Below are 18,628 nucleotides of genomic sequence, written 5' to 3'. Positions count from 1 at the left end.
ACAGCTGTGTGTGTATGTAATTTTGTCAGACTAGGCAATCGGTGGCAGAGTTAGGGAATAAAAATAATTAAATTAATAGACCCCAGAAAATTACACCATGTTATGTGTTATTTAGTTTCAGAATATCAGGGAAGATGGTGGTGTGCACATTGCCAACATACTCAACAGAGTGAGGTCACATTTGTGAGGAGAGTGTTTCTTTCTCCTCAGAGCCTATCTCCTTCTTTGGGAACTGGGCCAATTTACCTTTCAGTTACATAGGGAGAAGAGTATAGAGACCTAAGTTAATTGGTGCCCCTTAGAGATTTTTTTCCCCTGGATAGCTGACAATGACCTGACTCTGACTAAAGTCCCATGTCTGTTGTGAAGGAGCCAAATTATGTGTAAGAGGAATGGGTGGCATGTGCATTGGCATGAACTTTTCATGGTGCCAAGGCTATATATACAGTCTTTTGTATTGGAGGACAGGAGTGGGGTGGTTAAGAAATGCCTATTTGGCTATTCTGAGCAGGCCGCATAAAGGTTACTCAAATTGTTTTCTCTCATAAGTATGTGTTATATTCTGCATCTGCAGGATCCTAGTGGGACCCAGGAGACAGAGATAACAAACCAGAGTTATGAAATCAAGAGTGTGAGGAAGTCGAGAACACTGCCAAGGGAGTGCTTACGTGGCCACTGTGGAGGCTCTGCTAGGAGGGGAGAGAGATGCGAGAAAAAGTGAGGGAAGGGGCTGGGGGCCTGGATGAGACCAAAGAGGATCTCTAGTGGAAAAATGGGACTGAGAAAGTTGGACAAAGAGAGGTGGGTGGCATAGGGGACTTCCCAGTACTGTTCCACAGGTAGAGTGATGACAGGGTCCAGGGAGGGTAAAGCTATGGCAGAGATTCTCCCCAATGGAGTGGGTGTGAAGGTCTTAGCAGTTGTGGAGTAACAGAAATTCAAGGCTAGGGTGTTGGTTGCTTCATTGGTGTGAATATTGAAATTACCTAAGATAATGGTATCACCTTGGAGAGGTATTATGGAGAGGAAAACTATGAACCAGATGCATTCTTCAGTATAGAGGAGTGAACAAGAAGATAGGTAACAGCAAGGACAGAGGAAGACAGGAAGATTTAGCAGTAGAAGATGCCCACTAAGAAAGAGGGATGTTATGAAGCAAAGAATAATGATCAGAAAATGGCAAAGAAGTACTGAGGCCTGCCCTTCCCTCAGTGGCCCTACCCCCCATCTCTCAGGTGAGGCCTGGGAGAATGAGCACCTTATCTTGGGAGGGAGACAGGGAAAGTAGGAACGTTGGGCAGAGCCAGGTTTGGGTAAGACCAGGAGGTAGATGCAGCTTAATGTGAAGAAGTTAGAGTGTTCTTACAGTGGAATGTGGGGATCCTAGCCAAGAAGGTACAGAGAATTTGGGTGCAGGAAAGAGGTCAGCAGTGGGAGGAAGGGAGTTTCTCAAGGCAACACAGAACTATAAGGCATCCTAAGAGGGCAAGGTTGCAGGGCATTTCCTCTGGAGTGGTTGTTGAAGTAGCAGGAATAAGACATGCAGAGATCAAAGGAGTGGGTGCTCTGAGAGGCCTCAACTGAGACCCAGCAAAATAGACTACCTGATTATAGCAGTTAGAGGGCTGCTGTTCTGTGCTGGAGCCCAGCAGAGACTGGCTAATCTGGCTGGTTGGTTCCCACACACTGGTTATCAGGGTAGTGTAATTTTGGTCCCGGATCTCTTTTGGACTGCATACGCTCAGGGGCCACATTTGTAAGAACCTTACCTACTTAGGGCTCCAAAGTCTATTTAGTTTAAACTTTTAATCTGTTTCAAATTACTATCACCAATTTGCATCACTGTCACTAATTAGTTCTTGAGTTTTAAGAACTAATATTAGAGAATTTATTGGGATTGTACAATAGTTATTTTTCATAATTCAGCACAATTTTGTATCATTCTTCAATACATTTTTTTGGCCTGTTATTACACATTGTTAAATGTAGGTTACATTTTAGTTTTTCTTAAAAAAAAAAAAAAGGAATTATATGAAATCAGAAGGTATTCTGATTCCAGCATAGAATGACTGAATAGTCATGGTAGGACTCAGAACTCAAATAATATCTTATATTGAGCCTTAAAAAAATTGGAAAAAAAGGTCCCATTTAAAAAAATCACTGATATAAAACTAAATATGAGTAACAGAGCATTTTTCATGGACCTTGATCATTTTGATGCTTAATTGACTCAAATTACTCAAGTAAGTATTAACACTGATGTTACCCATTTTGTGCTGGTGGCCTCTTACAGCACAATGGAAATTTGGGAACTTATAATGACAAGTGACATATCAGACACCATATCTGCCTATTTTATAGTATGTAACGAGGAGGTTGAAATTTTGATTTAGGAATGTTTTTATTTAAAATATTCAGGTCTTAAAAATAAAACTGTATTTTGTCTTTCTTCATCCTTGGAAATCATCCTTCATGCTTTCCTTCTTTCAAGTGATACTTCTTGCAAAGTGTGGGTTGAAGTTTAGCTGTTCATTATGAATTTGAACATTAAAATCTGCTCCTATGGAAATAAAACTCTTATACTGAAGGCCCCGTGGGTCATTTAGAATGGCATAGAGTTCCTGTCCAGCAAACATTCTAGCCGTTCTTAATGCAATAGGTGTCTGGATGAAGATGCTACTATCTTGAAATATTATGTGCTCAGTGGAGCCCACCACCAGCAAAGAGAGCAGCTATTAGCTCCCTTGCCAGAATCCCAAACAGTAAATAAAGAGAACAGAGAGTAGATTTGTGACTTTTCTCCTTGGCTGAACTTTCAATTTGGTACCTGAAAGAATAGGATTTTTGTAGTTTAGAACAAGATTAACTTACCTGTGTCCACCGAAAGTCCAGTGCCCAAGAATATGGCCTGCAAGTATGTATGTGGTCAGAAACAAAGGCTGGTGATCAAACATGTGCTCACCTGATCTGTTGGCCCTGATCATTGTGTCAGGTGAAGGAGTGACCTTTTTTACTACCACCTCCTTAGGATAAGGCCAAGTAGTCATATGTTTCACTTTTCTTTACTGCAGGACATTTGTGAAGATATTTCTGATCATGTTGAGCAAATCCATGCCCTCCTTGAAACAGAGTTCTCCCTGAAGCTGCTGTCCTACTCTGTCAGTGTGATAGTGGACATCCACACGGTGCAGCTCCTCTGGCACCAGCTCCGAGTCTCTGTCCTGGTTCTGCGGGAGCGTATTCTGCAAGGTCTACAGGATGCCAATGGCAACTACACCAGGCAGACCGACATTCTGCAAGCTTTCTCTGAAGAGACAAAGGAGGTGGGTATTTTCTTTGAAGCCAAGTAATGAACTGTTAAGTGTGACGAATTGAGGATGTTTCACTTCAGAGATGTGGGATTGGAATTCTTTGTAGGTAAGTAAGCAGGTCCTGAGATTGATTTTGAATCTAGGTATAGTGACCAGAGGCTAGGGCCCTTCTAATGGGAATTAAGTTTTAGACCAGAGTTAACTCATACCAGGTAGTTTGCACAGATACCACCATAGTTGTTGGTGCTAATTTGGCTTCCTGTTCCCCATTTGATTATTTGATAAATATTTGTTGATGACTTACTATGTTTCAGGCACTAGATGCTAAGAATATGATAGTGTTCATAACATGGTCTTTGCCTTCAAGGAGTCTAGGATGGAGACAAGTGGACAGACACTAAGGCCAAACAGTGGTAAATCTACATGATGCCAGTGGAGGACAGAGAAAGGGCATGTAATTCAGACAGGGAAGCCTTTCCAGAAGAACTGAGTCTAACCTGAGACCTGAAAGAGGTGCAGGATTAGACTGGTGAACAGAGGTTCACCAGAAAATGTTCTGGACAGAGGTAATGACATGATCAAAGATTCAGAGGTAAGAGAGAATAATAGGCTCAGAGAGCTGCAGATAGGACTGGGGCAAAAATTTCAAGTACAGTTTGAACTAGTAGGTGAGCAGAGGTCAGATCATGAAGATGAAAAGCCATATTAAAGACCTATATTAAGAATTTGACTTTATTTTGAGGAGAATAGAAGAGTTTGTTCAGGGAATTGGCGTAATTAGATTCATGCTTTAGAAAAATTATTCTGGATGCAGTAAATCAAAAGGACTTTAAAAATTTTACACACCAATGTATTTGGATTTATTATACTCATATTGAGAGTAGTTTAAAGAGTTTGCTGTTATGATTCTTAATGCACAGCTTAAGAATGAACACTGAATTTGAATCCAAGTGAACTTTCCTATTCCCAAATAACATTGACATATATTGATAGAGCAAAGTATTATACTAGTAAGCAGAGGCTTTGTGTGTGTGTAGATAGATAAAGTAGGTAGATAAATAGATACCATATATAGAATTATAGAGTATGTGTGTATGTATACAGTCCCTTGGCTCTTGACACTCAGGTTAGTGCTCTACTCTTGGTTCTGTGGAAAGTAGGCACTATACAAATTTATAAGACATATATATAAATAAATAAGATTAAAAGGCCTTATAATGAATGTTGCATTACTCATTAACTTATTAATTTATTAATGTTGTCCTGGCTCCAACATTATCAGCAAGACAAAGAATAAATCATAAATGATTTATACTTACTGATCATTGTTTTCTTAATAATGATGTTCTTGCTGTGGCAAATTCCCTGCAGGCCCTGGAAGTTTATGGGGATCCAAATCTACTAGGCTTATTTCTAACTTTAAGTTGTAGTCCTTGTTTTCATTTAGTTTTCCTTGTTACTGTGAGTTAGGGAGGTGACACAGACTTCGATAGAGAACTTTTTAGAATCATGGGATAACTATGTGGGTGTGTGTGTTAGTGCCCAGTTACCACCCCTCCCAAGGGGTTTCCTAGAGGGTCCTTGTGGGGACTCTTACTGTTATGGGAAACTATAAAGAATCCCAAACTGGTCAACCCTGCCCTAAATCTGGTATGTGTAAAGCATATGCTAATGAGTTGGAGATCAGAGATGGGGAAGGCCTGTCCACACTCTGAAGAGACCTTTCTTTAGCTGTCTACCTGGCAGCCATGGTCTGTACATTCTTTGGTTTGTTGGTTTTTGTTCTTCTCGTGTGTTCTGCTGGCCCTGTTCAACATCCAGTATTGATCAGTCATCAGGTCTGCCAACTTTCTAGGACCAGAGTGGGCATTAGAAGTCAGAGTCAAACCAATTCATTTTACGTATTTATTTATTCATTAAATAAACATTTGCTGATAATCAACTCTTCATTGTAGAGCTGGGGTATATATCAGTGCTCTAAGGTTTATTATTATCATTGTTATTGATATTTGGTAGAATATGTTCATCATGCACTTATTTGAACTTGTATCGTTCATGAAGTGGTAGCCCAGGAAACAACGGGAAGTCACTGAGGCTAATTGTTACTGACTACTGTTTTCACAGGTATGTTTTGAATTTATTAGTAGTATCCGTTATGGTTCTTACAATGTGAGCTCAGTAATTTTTCATGGATTTGATTGGAGAGAACTTAGTGCATTTTCATGTTTGGAGTTAGTTCTTTAGTCCTGTTGTAGAGATGAAAAAATACGTTGTGTAAGGGATAGAGGAACAAGTGAATTCTCAGCCATCTGCTTTGTGGATATTTTTCTATGAACTCAAGTGTCTCCATTACCTTCCTTCCTGAAGCTGTGGTTTCCTGATCCTATTTGTTTGTACTTCCAGTGTGGCTCCATGAGAATATTTCAAAAGCTGCTTAGTTTTATTTGTTTCTGCCAGCACATTGGAAATGTAGAAAACAGAAAGGGAATTAGGATAAAATTCTTAGCTTTATCAGAATAAATTCAGCTGTGAAAGATTTGAAGAATGCAAAGGGAAATGGCATAGAACATGCTGATCAACTAGATTAGTAGACATCCTTCCAATAAAGGTGAATTCATTTTTCTCTGGAAGTTAGTTGAATTTCAAGCCACATTAAAGAATGAAAGTTGAGAAAGTGCAAGTTCTGTCTCTTGCTGTCCTTGTAAAAACAAGATGTATCAGTTTAATTCCTTTGTTAAAATAGGGAACAGACCATATCTTGTAAACAAGTTGGCATATGCCTTACTAAAACAAAACAAATGAAATAATCAAAACATTTTAGGGCAAAGCTTAACATTGTTTAGAAAATGTGTTGTACTAAAGTTTTCTGTATTCAGGTACTGTGGTAAGCACTTTATATTTATTGCTTTATTTAGTGTGAAGGGTAAGGGGTATTAAAAATAGTTGCATTTTATAGATGGAAAAATGAAATTTAAGAGAGTTTAGGTAAATACTTAAGGACATATATAAAATGAGGAATAATTTAATTAACAAAACCCAGCTCTTACCTGTTTTTTGTTACAATGGTTCTTTCCTCCCTGCCTGCCTCCCTTCCTTCTTTGCTTTCTACCTTCCCTAAATATTTATTGATTTCATACTGTTTATAAGGCACTAGGCATTCAATGGATAACACGTTAGGAATGACCTTCATAATTTTGTTACATACTCAGATAGTTTTGGGAGGTAAGTAGGACAGGTGATGATATCCTTATTTTACAGATGATATTAAAGTATCCATCTTAAGAAAGAGGACTGACATTGAGAGAGAGGAAGTCACACAGGTGGTGATAACTATTAGTAGCATTAACATAATAGCAAACACTGATTAAGAACTTGCCCTATGTCACGTGGTGTAGCGAGCACCGCACCTACTGGGTGCCCCCCTCTCTACGGGAATGCCCCTGGTCCTCCCAGAGCTTTCACGCCGTAGTGCTTTGTGTGTTCTTTGGGCAGCACTTGTCAGGGGCGATTTTTATTATGACGAAGTATGCCTAGTTCCAGCCTTCATGAGTGTTGGCATTGGATTATAATTCTCTCTATATCTTCCACAGTACCTAGTGCATATCACTATATAAAAATCTGATGAGTTGATTAGAATTAAATAATGCAGATAATCACTGCTTTTAGGTATAGAAGAGTGAGATCAGTTTAAGTTGGTGGACTAGTATTAATCAGGGGAGATTAATTATTTGACTCATAATTTTAGCCTGTAGAAATAAGAAAATTTTAAGAATTATTACTATAGTGTAAATAAAAATATTGAAGGATTTTTTTTTTTGTGGATTTTTCCCCTTGCCCGTCAGAAACTAAACTCCTTGCTTCCCATTTCCCTATCATTGTTTGCTCATCTCAGTCTATGCTGCTTTTTGGAGTGCATTCAGAATCATAGAATCCCAGCATGGCAGAGCTGAAAGGAATCTGAGTAAGACTTCATGTGGTCTGAGGATTTGGGGGATGGGGGTAGGGTGGGCAAAGTGGGGGTTGCAGCATTCTGGTAAGAGGTCCATGAATTTATGTGTTGGTAATTGAAGTTTAACAAACACCATGTATTGAGATTAGTGGATGAAGGGGAGAGGGAGCATACAAAATTTTCTATTATACCCATAATTAAGGCAGTGAAATTTTATTTTCAACTCTCTTCTCAGTAAGAACACTAAATCAGGGCACAAAACTGACTGTTAAGTAGCAGTGGACACTGATACAACCTTGGGGACATTTTAATAGGGAGATCTTCAAATCTCTAAATTATGAGTATTAAATTTTATATTCAGTTGGTGGCAAAATGTGGTATTAAAAAAGGAAAGATCTAAGAAGGCATTTGGGACCAGAGCTTCAGTGAACTTAATGATGTGTAAGGAACAAAGCAAAATTTGTTTCAAATTAGGAAAAGAAAAAAGGGTTTCCTTGATGTCTGAGACAAGATTGAGGCAATTAATAAAATGAATAAATTGCCCATCAATAAAGTGAATAAATTACCATCTCCATAAAATATAACCTTCATCTGAGAAACTGCTTTATAATCTATTAAATGGAGGTATATTTGAGTTTAAACCTGCTAGGCAGCTGTGACACAGCTAATGACAGTACATAATGAAATATGAATTTTTTGAAATAAAAAGGGCAATAAAAACAATGGGCACTCTTCCCCTACCTCCATATCCACCAGAGACTTTGTTACTTACAGGTGTTACAAAACTGTCTGGGAAGGTGGTCCAGTAGAAAGCAATGGGACTAAAAATATTAGTATTACTAAGCATTATTTCAAGAAATGAAGCTCATTATTCATAGGCTTTGAGAAACTTCAGAGAGCTTTCTTTTTCTAGATTTTACTATGCAGAAGCAATTAAAAAAATGCTTTTGAAGAATGATCTTTAATTACAACTGTGTTAAAACATATGGGGGTAGATACTTGTCACTTGGTCTTTAGGATATGAAATGGATTGGTTATGAGCTGTTTTTGTTTTGTTTGTTTTTCAGAGAGGGATTTTTTTTTATTTGAAAAAATGCAGCAATAATTAAATATAGTGACCCCTGAGTAACCATCAGCCATGCATGGAAGTTGTTGTCCTGGTTGGGAACAGGATGGGAGAGGGCTCCCTTTGGAGCATTCAGTATTTTGGGATATAGTATTTTCTTTTCCAAACAAAGGACTGGTAGGGAAGAGATCTTTAGGGAAAGACTCAGGAAAAGGCAGCCATATGCTATTACCTAATGTCATGCATGGTGTATATTCATCTCACAGTATTTATTGAATACCTGTTAATTTTAAGCAACACAGCATCCCTAGTCTTAAGGTTCTAAGTGACCATCAAAATGGGGACCAAATGCTTGCTCAGGGTTACAGTGCCCTCTCTTTCCAGCAGGTGGCTGACACTTTCAGGGGTCTAATTTTTACCTGACTCCTCAAATTTTTTTTTCTCTACCCATCATAACTTTTCCTGAATGCCTCCTTAACTTCACTTAAGTAGCTATAGTGCTGTGCCTTCATGATAAAAATGATAGAAAATAATGCAAATTTTAACTAGTTGGTAATTTACATACCTACTTACAGGGTAGCTATGGAAGGTAACCATTATTATTATTATTATTATTTTTTGAGAGGGCATCTCTCATATTTATTGATCAAATGGTTGTTAACAACAATAAAATTCAGTATAGGGGGGGTCAATGCTCAATGTACAATCATTAATCCATCTCAAGCCTAATTCTCATCAGTCTCCAATCTTCTGAAGCATAACGAACAAGTTCTTACATGGTGAACAAATTCTTACATAGTGAATAAATTCTTACATGGTGAACAGTACAAGGGCATTCATCACAGAAACTTTCGGTTTTGATCACGCATTATGACCTATAAACAATCAGGTCAAATATGAATATTCATTTGATTTTTGTACTTGATTTATATGTTGATCCCACATTTCTCCCTCTATTATTATTATTATTATTTTTAATAAAATGCTGAAGTGGTAAGTAGATGCAAGATAAAGGTAGAAAACATAGTTTAGTGCTGTAAGAGGGCAAATGTAGATGATCAGATGATCAGGTGTGTGCCTATGGACTACGTATTAATCCAGGCTAGACAAGGGCAGCAAGACATCCACGGATGCAGAAGATTTCTCTCAAAGCAGGGGGGGTGAGGTTCTGAGCCTCACCTCTGTTGATCCCCAAATTCTCACCTGATGGCCTCCCTGCGACTGTGCCTGTCTTATGTTGTTCCTCCCTTGAGGAATCTTAGGAAGGTAACCATTATTTATAATTCTATTTTTGTTAAGGAGTAAGTTCCCAATACAGAACAACCAAATTAAAAAATAAATAAATACAAGCTGCTTTTAAATTGAAATTTCCACTATTAGTTTTTTTTTTAATTGCATAAAGTGTGACTTTTTTTTGGCTGGCTCATTCCCTGGTATTTTTCGCTTCTGATTTCAACATTTATATAGCCTGATCCAGGTAGAAACCATAAAAACCACACAATTCCATTCACATCATTTTCGTTGAGCACTCCCTCTTCTGTAGTGCAACTTAGCATAGGGATATCACTCATTTTGATGAAACTTCCCCCCTCAATATACTTGATTTGTAAAAGTAACAACATAATAAGTAATAAGAGTGAACATTCATTGAGCACCTATCCATGTACCAGAGTGAAAATCTGACTCTGAAGCTTGGGCTTTTAATCACCAGAGTCAACTAAAACAACATAACCAGAGGAAGAAATTACATGAAGACATAGAAAAATTCTAAAATATCATCATTCATTCTTCATTTATTTGTTTAATAGATGTATTTTGAATGCTTACTCTGTCCATACCACTGTGCTAAATGTGCAGGTATCCTGGTGAGTCAGCCATTTTTTAAAATTTTGGTATCATTAATGTACAGTTGCATGAGCAACATTATGGTACTAGACTCTCATCATTATCAAGTCCCCACCACATACCCCATTATAGTCACTGTCTATCACATAGTAAGATGCTATAAAATCACTACTTGTCTTCTGTGTGCTATACTGCCTACCCTGTGACCCCCCTACATTATGTGTGCTAATCATAATGCCACTAAATCCCCTTATCACTCCCCAGTCCCTTTCCCTTTGGTAACTATTAGTCCATTCTTGGGTTCTGTGAATCTGCCGCTGTTTCATTCCTTCAGTTCCTTCTTTGTTCTTATACTCCACAGATGAGTGAAATCATTTGATAATTGTCTTTCTCTGCCTGGCTTATTTCACTGAGCATAATACCCTCTAGCTCCATCCATGTTGTTGCAAATGGTGGGATTTGTTTTCTTCTTATGGCTGAATAATATTCCATTGTGCATATGTACCACATCTTCTTTATTCATTCATCTACTGATGGACACTTAGGTTGCTTCCATTTCTTGACTATTGTCAATAGGGCTGCAATAAACATAGGGGTGCATATGTCTTTTTGAAACTGGGTTCCTACATTCTTAGGGTAAATTCCTAGGAGTGGAATTCCTGGGTCAAATGGTATTTCTAGTTTTTGTTTTCTGAGGAACCTCCATACTGCTTTCCACGATGGTTGAACTAATTTACATTCCCACCAGCAGTGTAGGAGGGTTCCCCTTTCTCCACATCCTCGCCAACATTTGTTGTTGTTTGTCTTTTGGATGATGGCCATCCTAAGTGGTGGGAGGTAATATTTCATTGTGGTTTTAATTTGCATTTCTCTGATGATTAGTGATGTGGAGCATCTTTTCATGTGCCTGCTGGCCATCTGAATTTCTTCTTTGGAGAAGGGTCTGTTCAGATCCTCTGCCAATTTTTTAATTGGATTATTTGCTTTTTGTTTGTTGAGGTCTGTGAGCTCTTTATATATTTTGGATGTCTACCCTTCATCGGATCTGTCATTTATGAATGTGTTTTCCCATACTGTAGGATGTCTTTTTGTTCTATCGATGGTGTCCTTTGCTGTACATAAGCTCTTTAGTTTGATATAGTCCCACTTGTTCATTTTTGCTTTTGTTTCCCTTGCCTGGGGAGATAAGTTCATGAAGACGTTGCTCATGTTTATGTCTTAGAGATTTTTGCCTATGTTTTTTCTAAGAGCTTCATGGTTTCATGGCTTACATTCAGGTCTTTGATCCATTTTGAGTTTACTTTTGTGTATGGGGTTAGACAATAATTCAGTTTCATTCTCTTACATATAGCTGTCCAGTTTTGCCAACACCAGCTGTTGAAGAGGTGGTCATTTCCCCATTATATATCCATGGCTCCTTTATCATATATTTATTGACCATATATGCTTGGGTTAATATCTTGACTCTCTATTCTGTTCCACTGGTCTATGGGTCTATTCTTGTGCCAGTACCAAATTGTCTTGATTACTGTGGCTTTGCAGTAGAGCTTGAAGTTGGGAGACGAGATATGCCCCCCCTCCCCACTTTATTCTTCCTTCTCAGGTTTGCTTTGGCTATTCAGGGTCTTTCGTGATTCCATATGAGTTTTAGAACTATTTGTTCCAGTTCATTGAAGAATACTGTTGGTATTTTGATAGGTATTGCATTGAATCTGTAGGTTGCTTTAGGCAGGATGGCCATTTTGACAATATTAATTTTTCCTTCCCAAGAGCATGAGATGAATTTCCATTTATTAGTGTCCTTTTTAATTTCTCTTAAGAGTGTCTTACAGTTTTCAGGGTATAGGTCTTTCACTTCCTTGGTTAGGTATATTCCTAGGTATTTTATTCTTTTTGATGCAATTGTGAATGGAATTGTTTTCCTGACTTCTCTTTCTGCTAGTTCATCATTACTGTATAGGAAAGCAACAGATTTCTGTGTACTAATTTTGTATCCTGCAACTTTGCTGAATTCAGATACTCGTTCTAGTATTTTTGGAGTGGATTCTTTAGTTTTTTTTATGTACAATATCATGTCATCTGCAAACAGTGACAGTTTGGATTCTTTCTTACCAACCTGGATCCCTTTTATTTCTTTGTTTTGTCTGACTGCTGTGGCTAGGACCTCCAGTACTATGTTGAATAACAGTGGGGAGAGTGGGCATCCCTGTCTTGTTCTTGATCTTTGGGGAAAAGCTTTCAGCTTCTTGCTGTTAAGTATGATGTTGGCTGTGGGTTTGTCATATATAGCCTTTATTATGTTGAGTTACTTGCCCTCTATACCCATTTTGTTTTTATCATGAATGGATGTTCAATTTTGTCAAATGCTTTTTCAGCATCTATGGAGATGATCGTGTGGTTCTTGTTCTTCTTTTTGTTGATGTGGTGGATGATCTTGATGGATTTTCGAATGTTGTACCATCCTTGCATCCCCGAGATGAATCCCACTTGGTCAGGGTGTATGATCCTCTTGATGTATTTTTGAATTCAGTTTGCCAATATTTTGTTGAGTATTTTTGCATCTGTGTTCATCAGGGATATTGGTCTGTTAGTTTTCTTTTTTTGTTGTGTCTTTGCCTGGTTTTGGTATTAGAGTGATGCCGGCTTCATAGAGTGAGTTTAGAAGTATTCCCTCCTCTTCTATTTTTTGGAAAACTTTAAGGAGAATGATTTTGGAAGTTATTCCCTTCTCTTCTATTTTTTGGAAAACTTTAAGGAGAATGGGTATTATATTGTCTGTAAATGCCTGATAAAATTCAGTGGTGAATCCATCTGGTTCAGGGGTTTTGTTCTTGGTTAGCTTTTTAATTACTGATTCAATTTTGTTGCTGGTAATTCATCTGTTTCTTCTTGATCAGTCTTGGAAGGTTGTATTTTTCTAGAAAGTTGTCCATTTCTTCTAGGTTTTCCAGTTTGTTAGCATATAGATTTTCATAGTATTCTCTAATAATTCTTTGTATTTCTGTGGGGTCCGTCATGATTTTTCCTTTCTCATTTCTGATTCTGTCGATGTGTATTGATTCTCTTTTTCTCTTAATAAGTCTGGTTAGAGGCTTATCTATTTTGTTTGTTTTCTCAAAGAACCAGCTCTTGGTTTCATTGATTTTTTTCTATTGTTTTATTCTCTTCAATTTTATTTATTTCTTCTCTGATTTTTATTACGTCCTTCCTTCTGCTGACCTTGGGCCTCATTTGTTCTTCTTTTTCCAGTTTCAATAACTGTGAATTTAGACTATTCACTAGGGATTGTTCTCCCTTCTTTAAATAGGCCTGAATTGCTTTATACTTTCCTCTTAGAACTACCTTTGCTGTGTCCCACAGAAGTTGGGGCATTGTGCTGTTGTTTTCATTTGTCTCCATATATTGCATGATATCTGTTTGAATTTGGTCATTGATCCATTGATTATTTAGGAGCATGTTGTTAAGCCTCCATGTGTTTGTGAGCCTTTTTGTTTTCTTTGTACAATTTATTTCTAGTTTTATACCTTTGTGATCTGAGAAGTTGGTTGGTAGAATTTCAATCTTTTAGAATTTAGTGAGGCTCATTTGTGGCCTAATATGTGGTCTATTCTGGAAAATGTTCCATGTGCACTTGAGAAGAATGTGTATCCTGCTGCTTTTGTGTGTAGAGTTCTGTAGATGTCTGTTAGGTCCATCTGCTGTAGTGTGTTGTGCAGTGCCTCTGTGTCCTTATTTTCTGTCTGATTTTGCCTTGGAGTGAGTGGTGTGTTGAAGTCTCCTAAAATGAATGCATTGCATTCTGTTTCCTCCTTTATTCTGTTAGTATTTGTTTCACATATGTTGGTGCTCCTATGTTGGGTACATAGATATTTACAATGGTTATATCCTCTTGTTGGACTGACCCCTTTATCATTATGTAATGTCCTTCTTTGTCTCTCATTACTTTCTTTGTTTTGAAGTCTATTTTATCTGATACAAGTACTGCAACACCTTCTTTTTTCTCCCTATTGTTTGCATGAAATATCTTTTTCCATTCCTTCACTTTTAGTCTGTGTATGTCTTTGGGTTTGAGGTGAGTCTCCTGTAGGCAGCATATAGATGGATCTTGCTTTTTTATCCATTCTATTACTCTGTGTCTTTTGATTGGTGCATTCAGACCATTTACACTTAGGCTGATTATTGATAGGTATACTTATTGCCATTGCAGGCTTTGGATTCTTGGTTACCATAGATTCAAGGGTAGCTTCTTTACTATCTAACCATCTAACTTAACCGTCTAACTTATTACGCTATTATAAACACAGTCTAACTATTCTTTATTTTCTCTCCCTTCTTTTTCTTCCTTCTCCACTCTTTGTATGTTAGATATTCTCTTCTGTACTCTTTTGTGTTTCCCTTGACTTATTTTTGTGGACACTGATTTTATTTTGCATTTAGCTAGTATTTGGTTAGTCTACCTTCTCAGCTGTGATTTTATTTTCTTTGGTGCTATCTATTTAGCCTTAGGATCTAGAGCACTTCCATCTAGAGCACTCCCTTTAAAATACACTGTAGGGATGCTTTGTGGGAGGTAAATTCCCTCAACTTTTGCTTATCTCGAAATTGTTTAATCCCTCCACATTTAAATGATAATCTCACTGGATACAGTATTCTTGGTTCAAGGCCCTTCTGTTTCATTGCTTTAAATATATCATGCCATTCCCTTCTGGCCTGTGAGGTTTCTTCTGAGAAGTCTGATGATAGCCTAATGGGTTTTCCTTTGTAGGTGATCTTTTTTCTCTCTCTGGCTGCTTTTAATACTCTGTCCTTGTCTTTGGTATTTGCCATTTTTATTATTATATGTCTTGGTGTTGTCCTCCACGTCCCTTGTGTTGGGTGATCTGTGGACTTCCATGGTCTGAAAGACTATTTCCTTCCCCATATTTGGGAAGTTTTCAGCAATTATTTCTTATAAGACTCTTTCTATCCCTTTTTCTCTCTCTTTTTCTGGTACCCCTATAATGCAACTATTGTTCCATTTGAATTGGTCACACAGTTCTCTTAATATTCTTTCATTCCTAGAGATCCTTTTATCTCTCTCTGCCTCAGCTTCTCTGTGTTCCTGTTCCCTAATTTCTATTCCATTAACAGTCTCTTGCACCTCATCCAGTCTGCTCTTAAGTCCTTCCATTGTTTGTTTCATTTCTGTTATCTCCCTCTGGAATTCATCCCTTAGCTCTTGTATATTTCTCTGTAGCTCCATCAGCATGCTTATGACTTTTATTTTGAATTCTTTTTCATAAAATAGGTGATTTTGGTCTCACCAGGCCTTCTCTCTGGTGTTTGAGGGATTTTGGATGGAACAAGGTTCTTCTGCCTTTTTATGGCGATGGAAGTGATCGCTGGTGAGTAGCGCATGTGTCATCTGGGAGAACAAAGTCCCTTCCTGCTTGCTGGTAACCTTGCCCATCTCTGCTGCCTGTGCCGGTCAGCTGCACACAGGCAGCAGCCTCTGGGTTAATCCCCTTAGCTGCCGTGGGCAGGGCAGCTCTCGGGATGGCCTAGGGCACTTGTGGGGGTCTCAGGCTAGCAGCATGTGTTCTCCTGCAAGAACGGTGCCTCTTCATGCTTTCCAGATTCTGCTCTGGTCTCCGCTGCCTGTGCTGGGCAACTGCACACAGGTGCCAGCCTCTGGGTTGATCTCCTGATCTGCCATGGGCTTTGTATCTTACCCTTTTCGTGAGATGTTGAGTTCTCTCTGATGTAGATGTAGCCTGTGTACTGTATCTTCTTTTCACTCTTTAGGAATAGTTATATTTGCTGTATTTTCAAAATATATATGGTTTTGGGAGGATATTTCCAGCACCCTACTCATACCACCATCTTGAGAATCTCAAGTCAGCCATTTTTTGTGTGATTTATACTCTTACAAACTTGTGAAAGAAACAAATGAAATAATCACAGTAGTATATTTTTAAAGATTGAGATAAATGCTTAGTGGAAAAACTACATAGTTTATGAGAGCTTATAAGAAAAGATTCTGATTTATGTAGGGGGTTTGCAACCTTTAAAAAGTGAAGCTGTATCTGAGGTCTGAGGAACAAGAGTCAACTATTTAAGGAGCATTATAGTTGGGAAGCTTTCTTGACAGAGGAAATAGTATGTGCAAAGGCCCTAAGGTAGGAGGAACACAGTGTGTTCAAAATCTGAAAGGAAGATCCTGTGGCTGGGTGCAGCCAGGGAGACAGTGTCCTGAGAGAGGCCTCTTCATGTCCACCTTTGGAAAAGTTTGTGTTTTAAGTCAGCAGCAGGAAGCTAATGAAAGGCTTTAAGCAGAGAGGTGACAACATCAGATTTGCAATCCGTAAAGCTTACTCTGGTGGCAATGTAGAGAACAAACTGGAGGAGGGGGTGTATCAATTTAAAATAATATCCAGTGCAGCAAAGAAAATTCTGATACAGAGATCAGAGTGTGAACTCTGGGTCCGACAGCCTCCATTTAAGGCCTGGAGACTGGCCCTTATTTGTGAGGCCTGTGCTAGTTACGCACCTCCTTTTGGCTCAGGCTCTTCTTATGTAAGACAGGAGAATAGTACAGACCCCAGAAGAAAGTTGTCACGAGGATTAAATGAAGAAGTAATAGTAGTAATCAACCAGTCCCATTTGTAGATAAGGAAACTGAAGTATGGAAAAGTTAAATGAGGCTTTTCATCATTATTATTCATCTAGATGTTGTGGAGAAAGCATTAGGGTGGTAAGAAGAAAAGGCAGTATGAAGGTCTGAAGGGAAAGAATATTCCCAAAACAAAACAAACAAGTGAAGAAAAAATAATCCAGTGGAAGGTCTGGGAGAGGGTAGATCTTGGGATAACCTGATTGAAAGGACATAAAGTCCAGCAGCCACATGATGTCTGGCTTCAGTTTGCTCACACTGTTCCACCTCCAGGAGAATGCAGGTCTGGGTATATAATGACCCTTCACTTTTCAGTGTCCTTCCTTCATTTCCTGAGGGTCTAGATTAGATCATGCTGTCCCTAGCCTGGTAGGCTTACTAGGATTTCAGGGCCCTTCTCTCCCGAACAAATCATCAATCAAAAATCTGTTGTGTGATATCAGAAACTGCATTAATAATGAGATAAAAATCTTAATCAGATAATTAAAAATTAGAAATTAAAAGCACTTGCTTGTTTAGATGAATGGATAGAGAAGATGTGGTATATATATATATACACAATGGAACGTTATTCAGAAGAAAACGAATCCTATCATGTGCAGCAATATGGATGGAGCTGGAGGGTATTATGCTCAGTGAAATAAGCCAGGTGGAGAAAGACAAGTACCAAATGATTTCACTCATTTGTGGAATATAACAACGAAGCAAAACTGAAGGAACAAAACAGCAGCAGACTCGCAGACTCCAGGAAGGGCCTAGTGGTTACCAAAGGAAAGGGAGTGGGGAGAGCTGGTGGGGAGGAAGGGAGAAAGGGATTAAGGGGCATTATAATTAGGACACATAATATAGGTAGGTCACCGGGAAGGCAGTACAGCATGAAGACAAGTAATGGCTCTATAACATCTTACTACACGGAGGGACGGTGATTGCAATGGGGTGGGGGGGTACTTGGTAATATGGGTGAATGTTGAAACCACAATGTTGCTCATGTGTAACCTTTATAAGATTGTTTATCAATGATACCTTAATTTTTAAAAAAATACTTGCTTGTAAAGCTGTATTTTAAAATAGGGGAGTTTGAAATCAAACCAGCCTATCTTGAATTATAAATATGAAGGGTGACAGGCACTTGATATCTAGCATACACAAATGAGAGTAGGGGAAAGAAATGCATGCAGAGGGAGGGGCAGAGGCTATAATGATAAAGTTTTGACATTCATTAGTTTTCTCCAGGATTACCTGCGTTTGTCTTCAAAAGGATGGTGACAAATAGAAGCTGGTCTTGAACTATTTGTTATGCATGCAAATTCAGTAGTTCACCTCCCAGTGATTTGTGAACATATATTAAACATGGCAGGCTTGGTATAATTAATCATTTCCCTTGAAAAGTAGTATTTGAGTGCTACTATAAGCTAGCCATGGTTGTAGGTGCTGAAGTGATAGTGATAACCAAAACAGATGTTCTGGAGATTTTACTCTTACATTCATTTTTTGTTCCTAGAAATTTTATTATTTAAGGCATCACTTAAGGAATGCTTATTAAATGAACCATATACCATTTTAAAATAGAATATTAAGGCAAGAATAGATATTTTTGGCTTGACCTAGACCACTTCTATCAATTCTCTATCCTCCAGATTAAAGAAAAATCCAAAAATATTTGAGAACAGGATACTATATAAAGCAATATGATAATTGATTAATATGCCTTCTGTATGTCAAACCAGAAGCAGTTGAGACTGCTGCATTTTTTACCTTTATAGTGGCCTCTGCTGAGATTTCATTTGAATAGCAGTTGAGTGTAA

General features: G+C 38.2%; 1 protein-coding gene across 6 annotated transcripts in view; it reads left to right on the top strand.

Annotated features, from left to right (window-relative positions):
* AKAP6 (A-kinase anchoring protein 6) overlaps window positions 1–18,628 on the top strand; it is a 627,130-nt gene that overhangs the window by 309,930 nt on the left and 298,572 nt on the right. For all 6 annotated transcript variants that reach the window (XM_036999333.2, XM_073211384.1, XM_073211383.1 and 3 more), the window contains one exon: window positions 3,072–3,323. In XM_036999333.2, coding sequence (XP_036855228.2) covers window positions 3,072–3,323 — 252 coding nt within the window. The remainder of the gene's footprint in view (window positions 1–3,071; window positions 3,324–18,628) is intronic.

Source organism: Manis javanica, chromosome 8, assembly GCF_040802235.1.
Source record: "Manis javanica isolate MJ-LG chromosome 8, MJ_LKY, whole genome shotgun sequence".
Taxonomy (NCBI): domain Eukaryota; kingdom Metazoa; phylum Chordata; class Mammalia; order Pholidota; family Manidae; genus Manis; species Manis javanica.
This window is presented reverse-complemented; position numbering and strand designations above follow the sequence as displayed.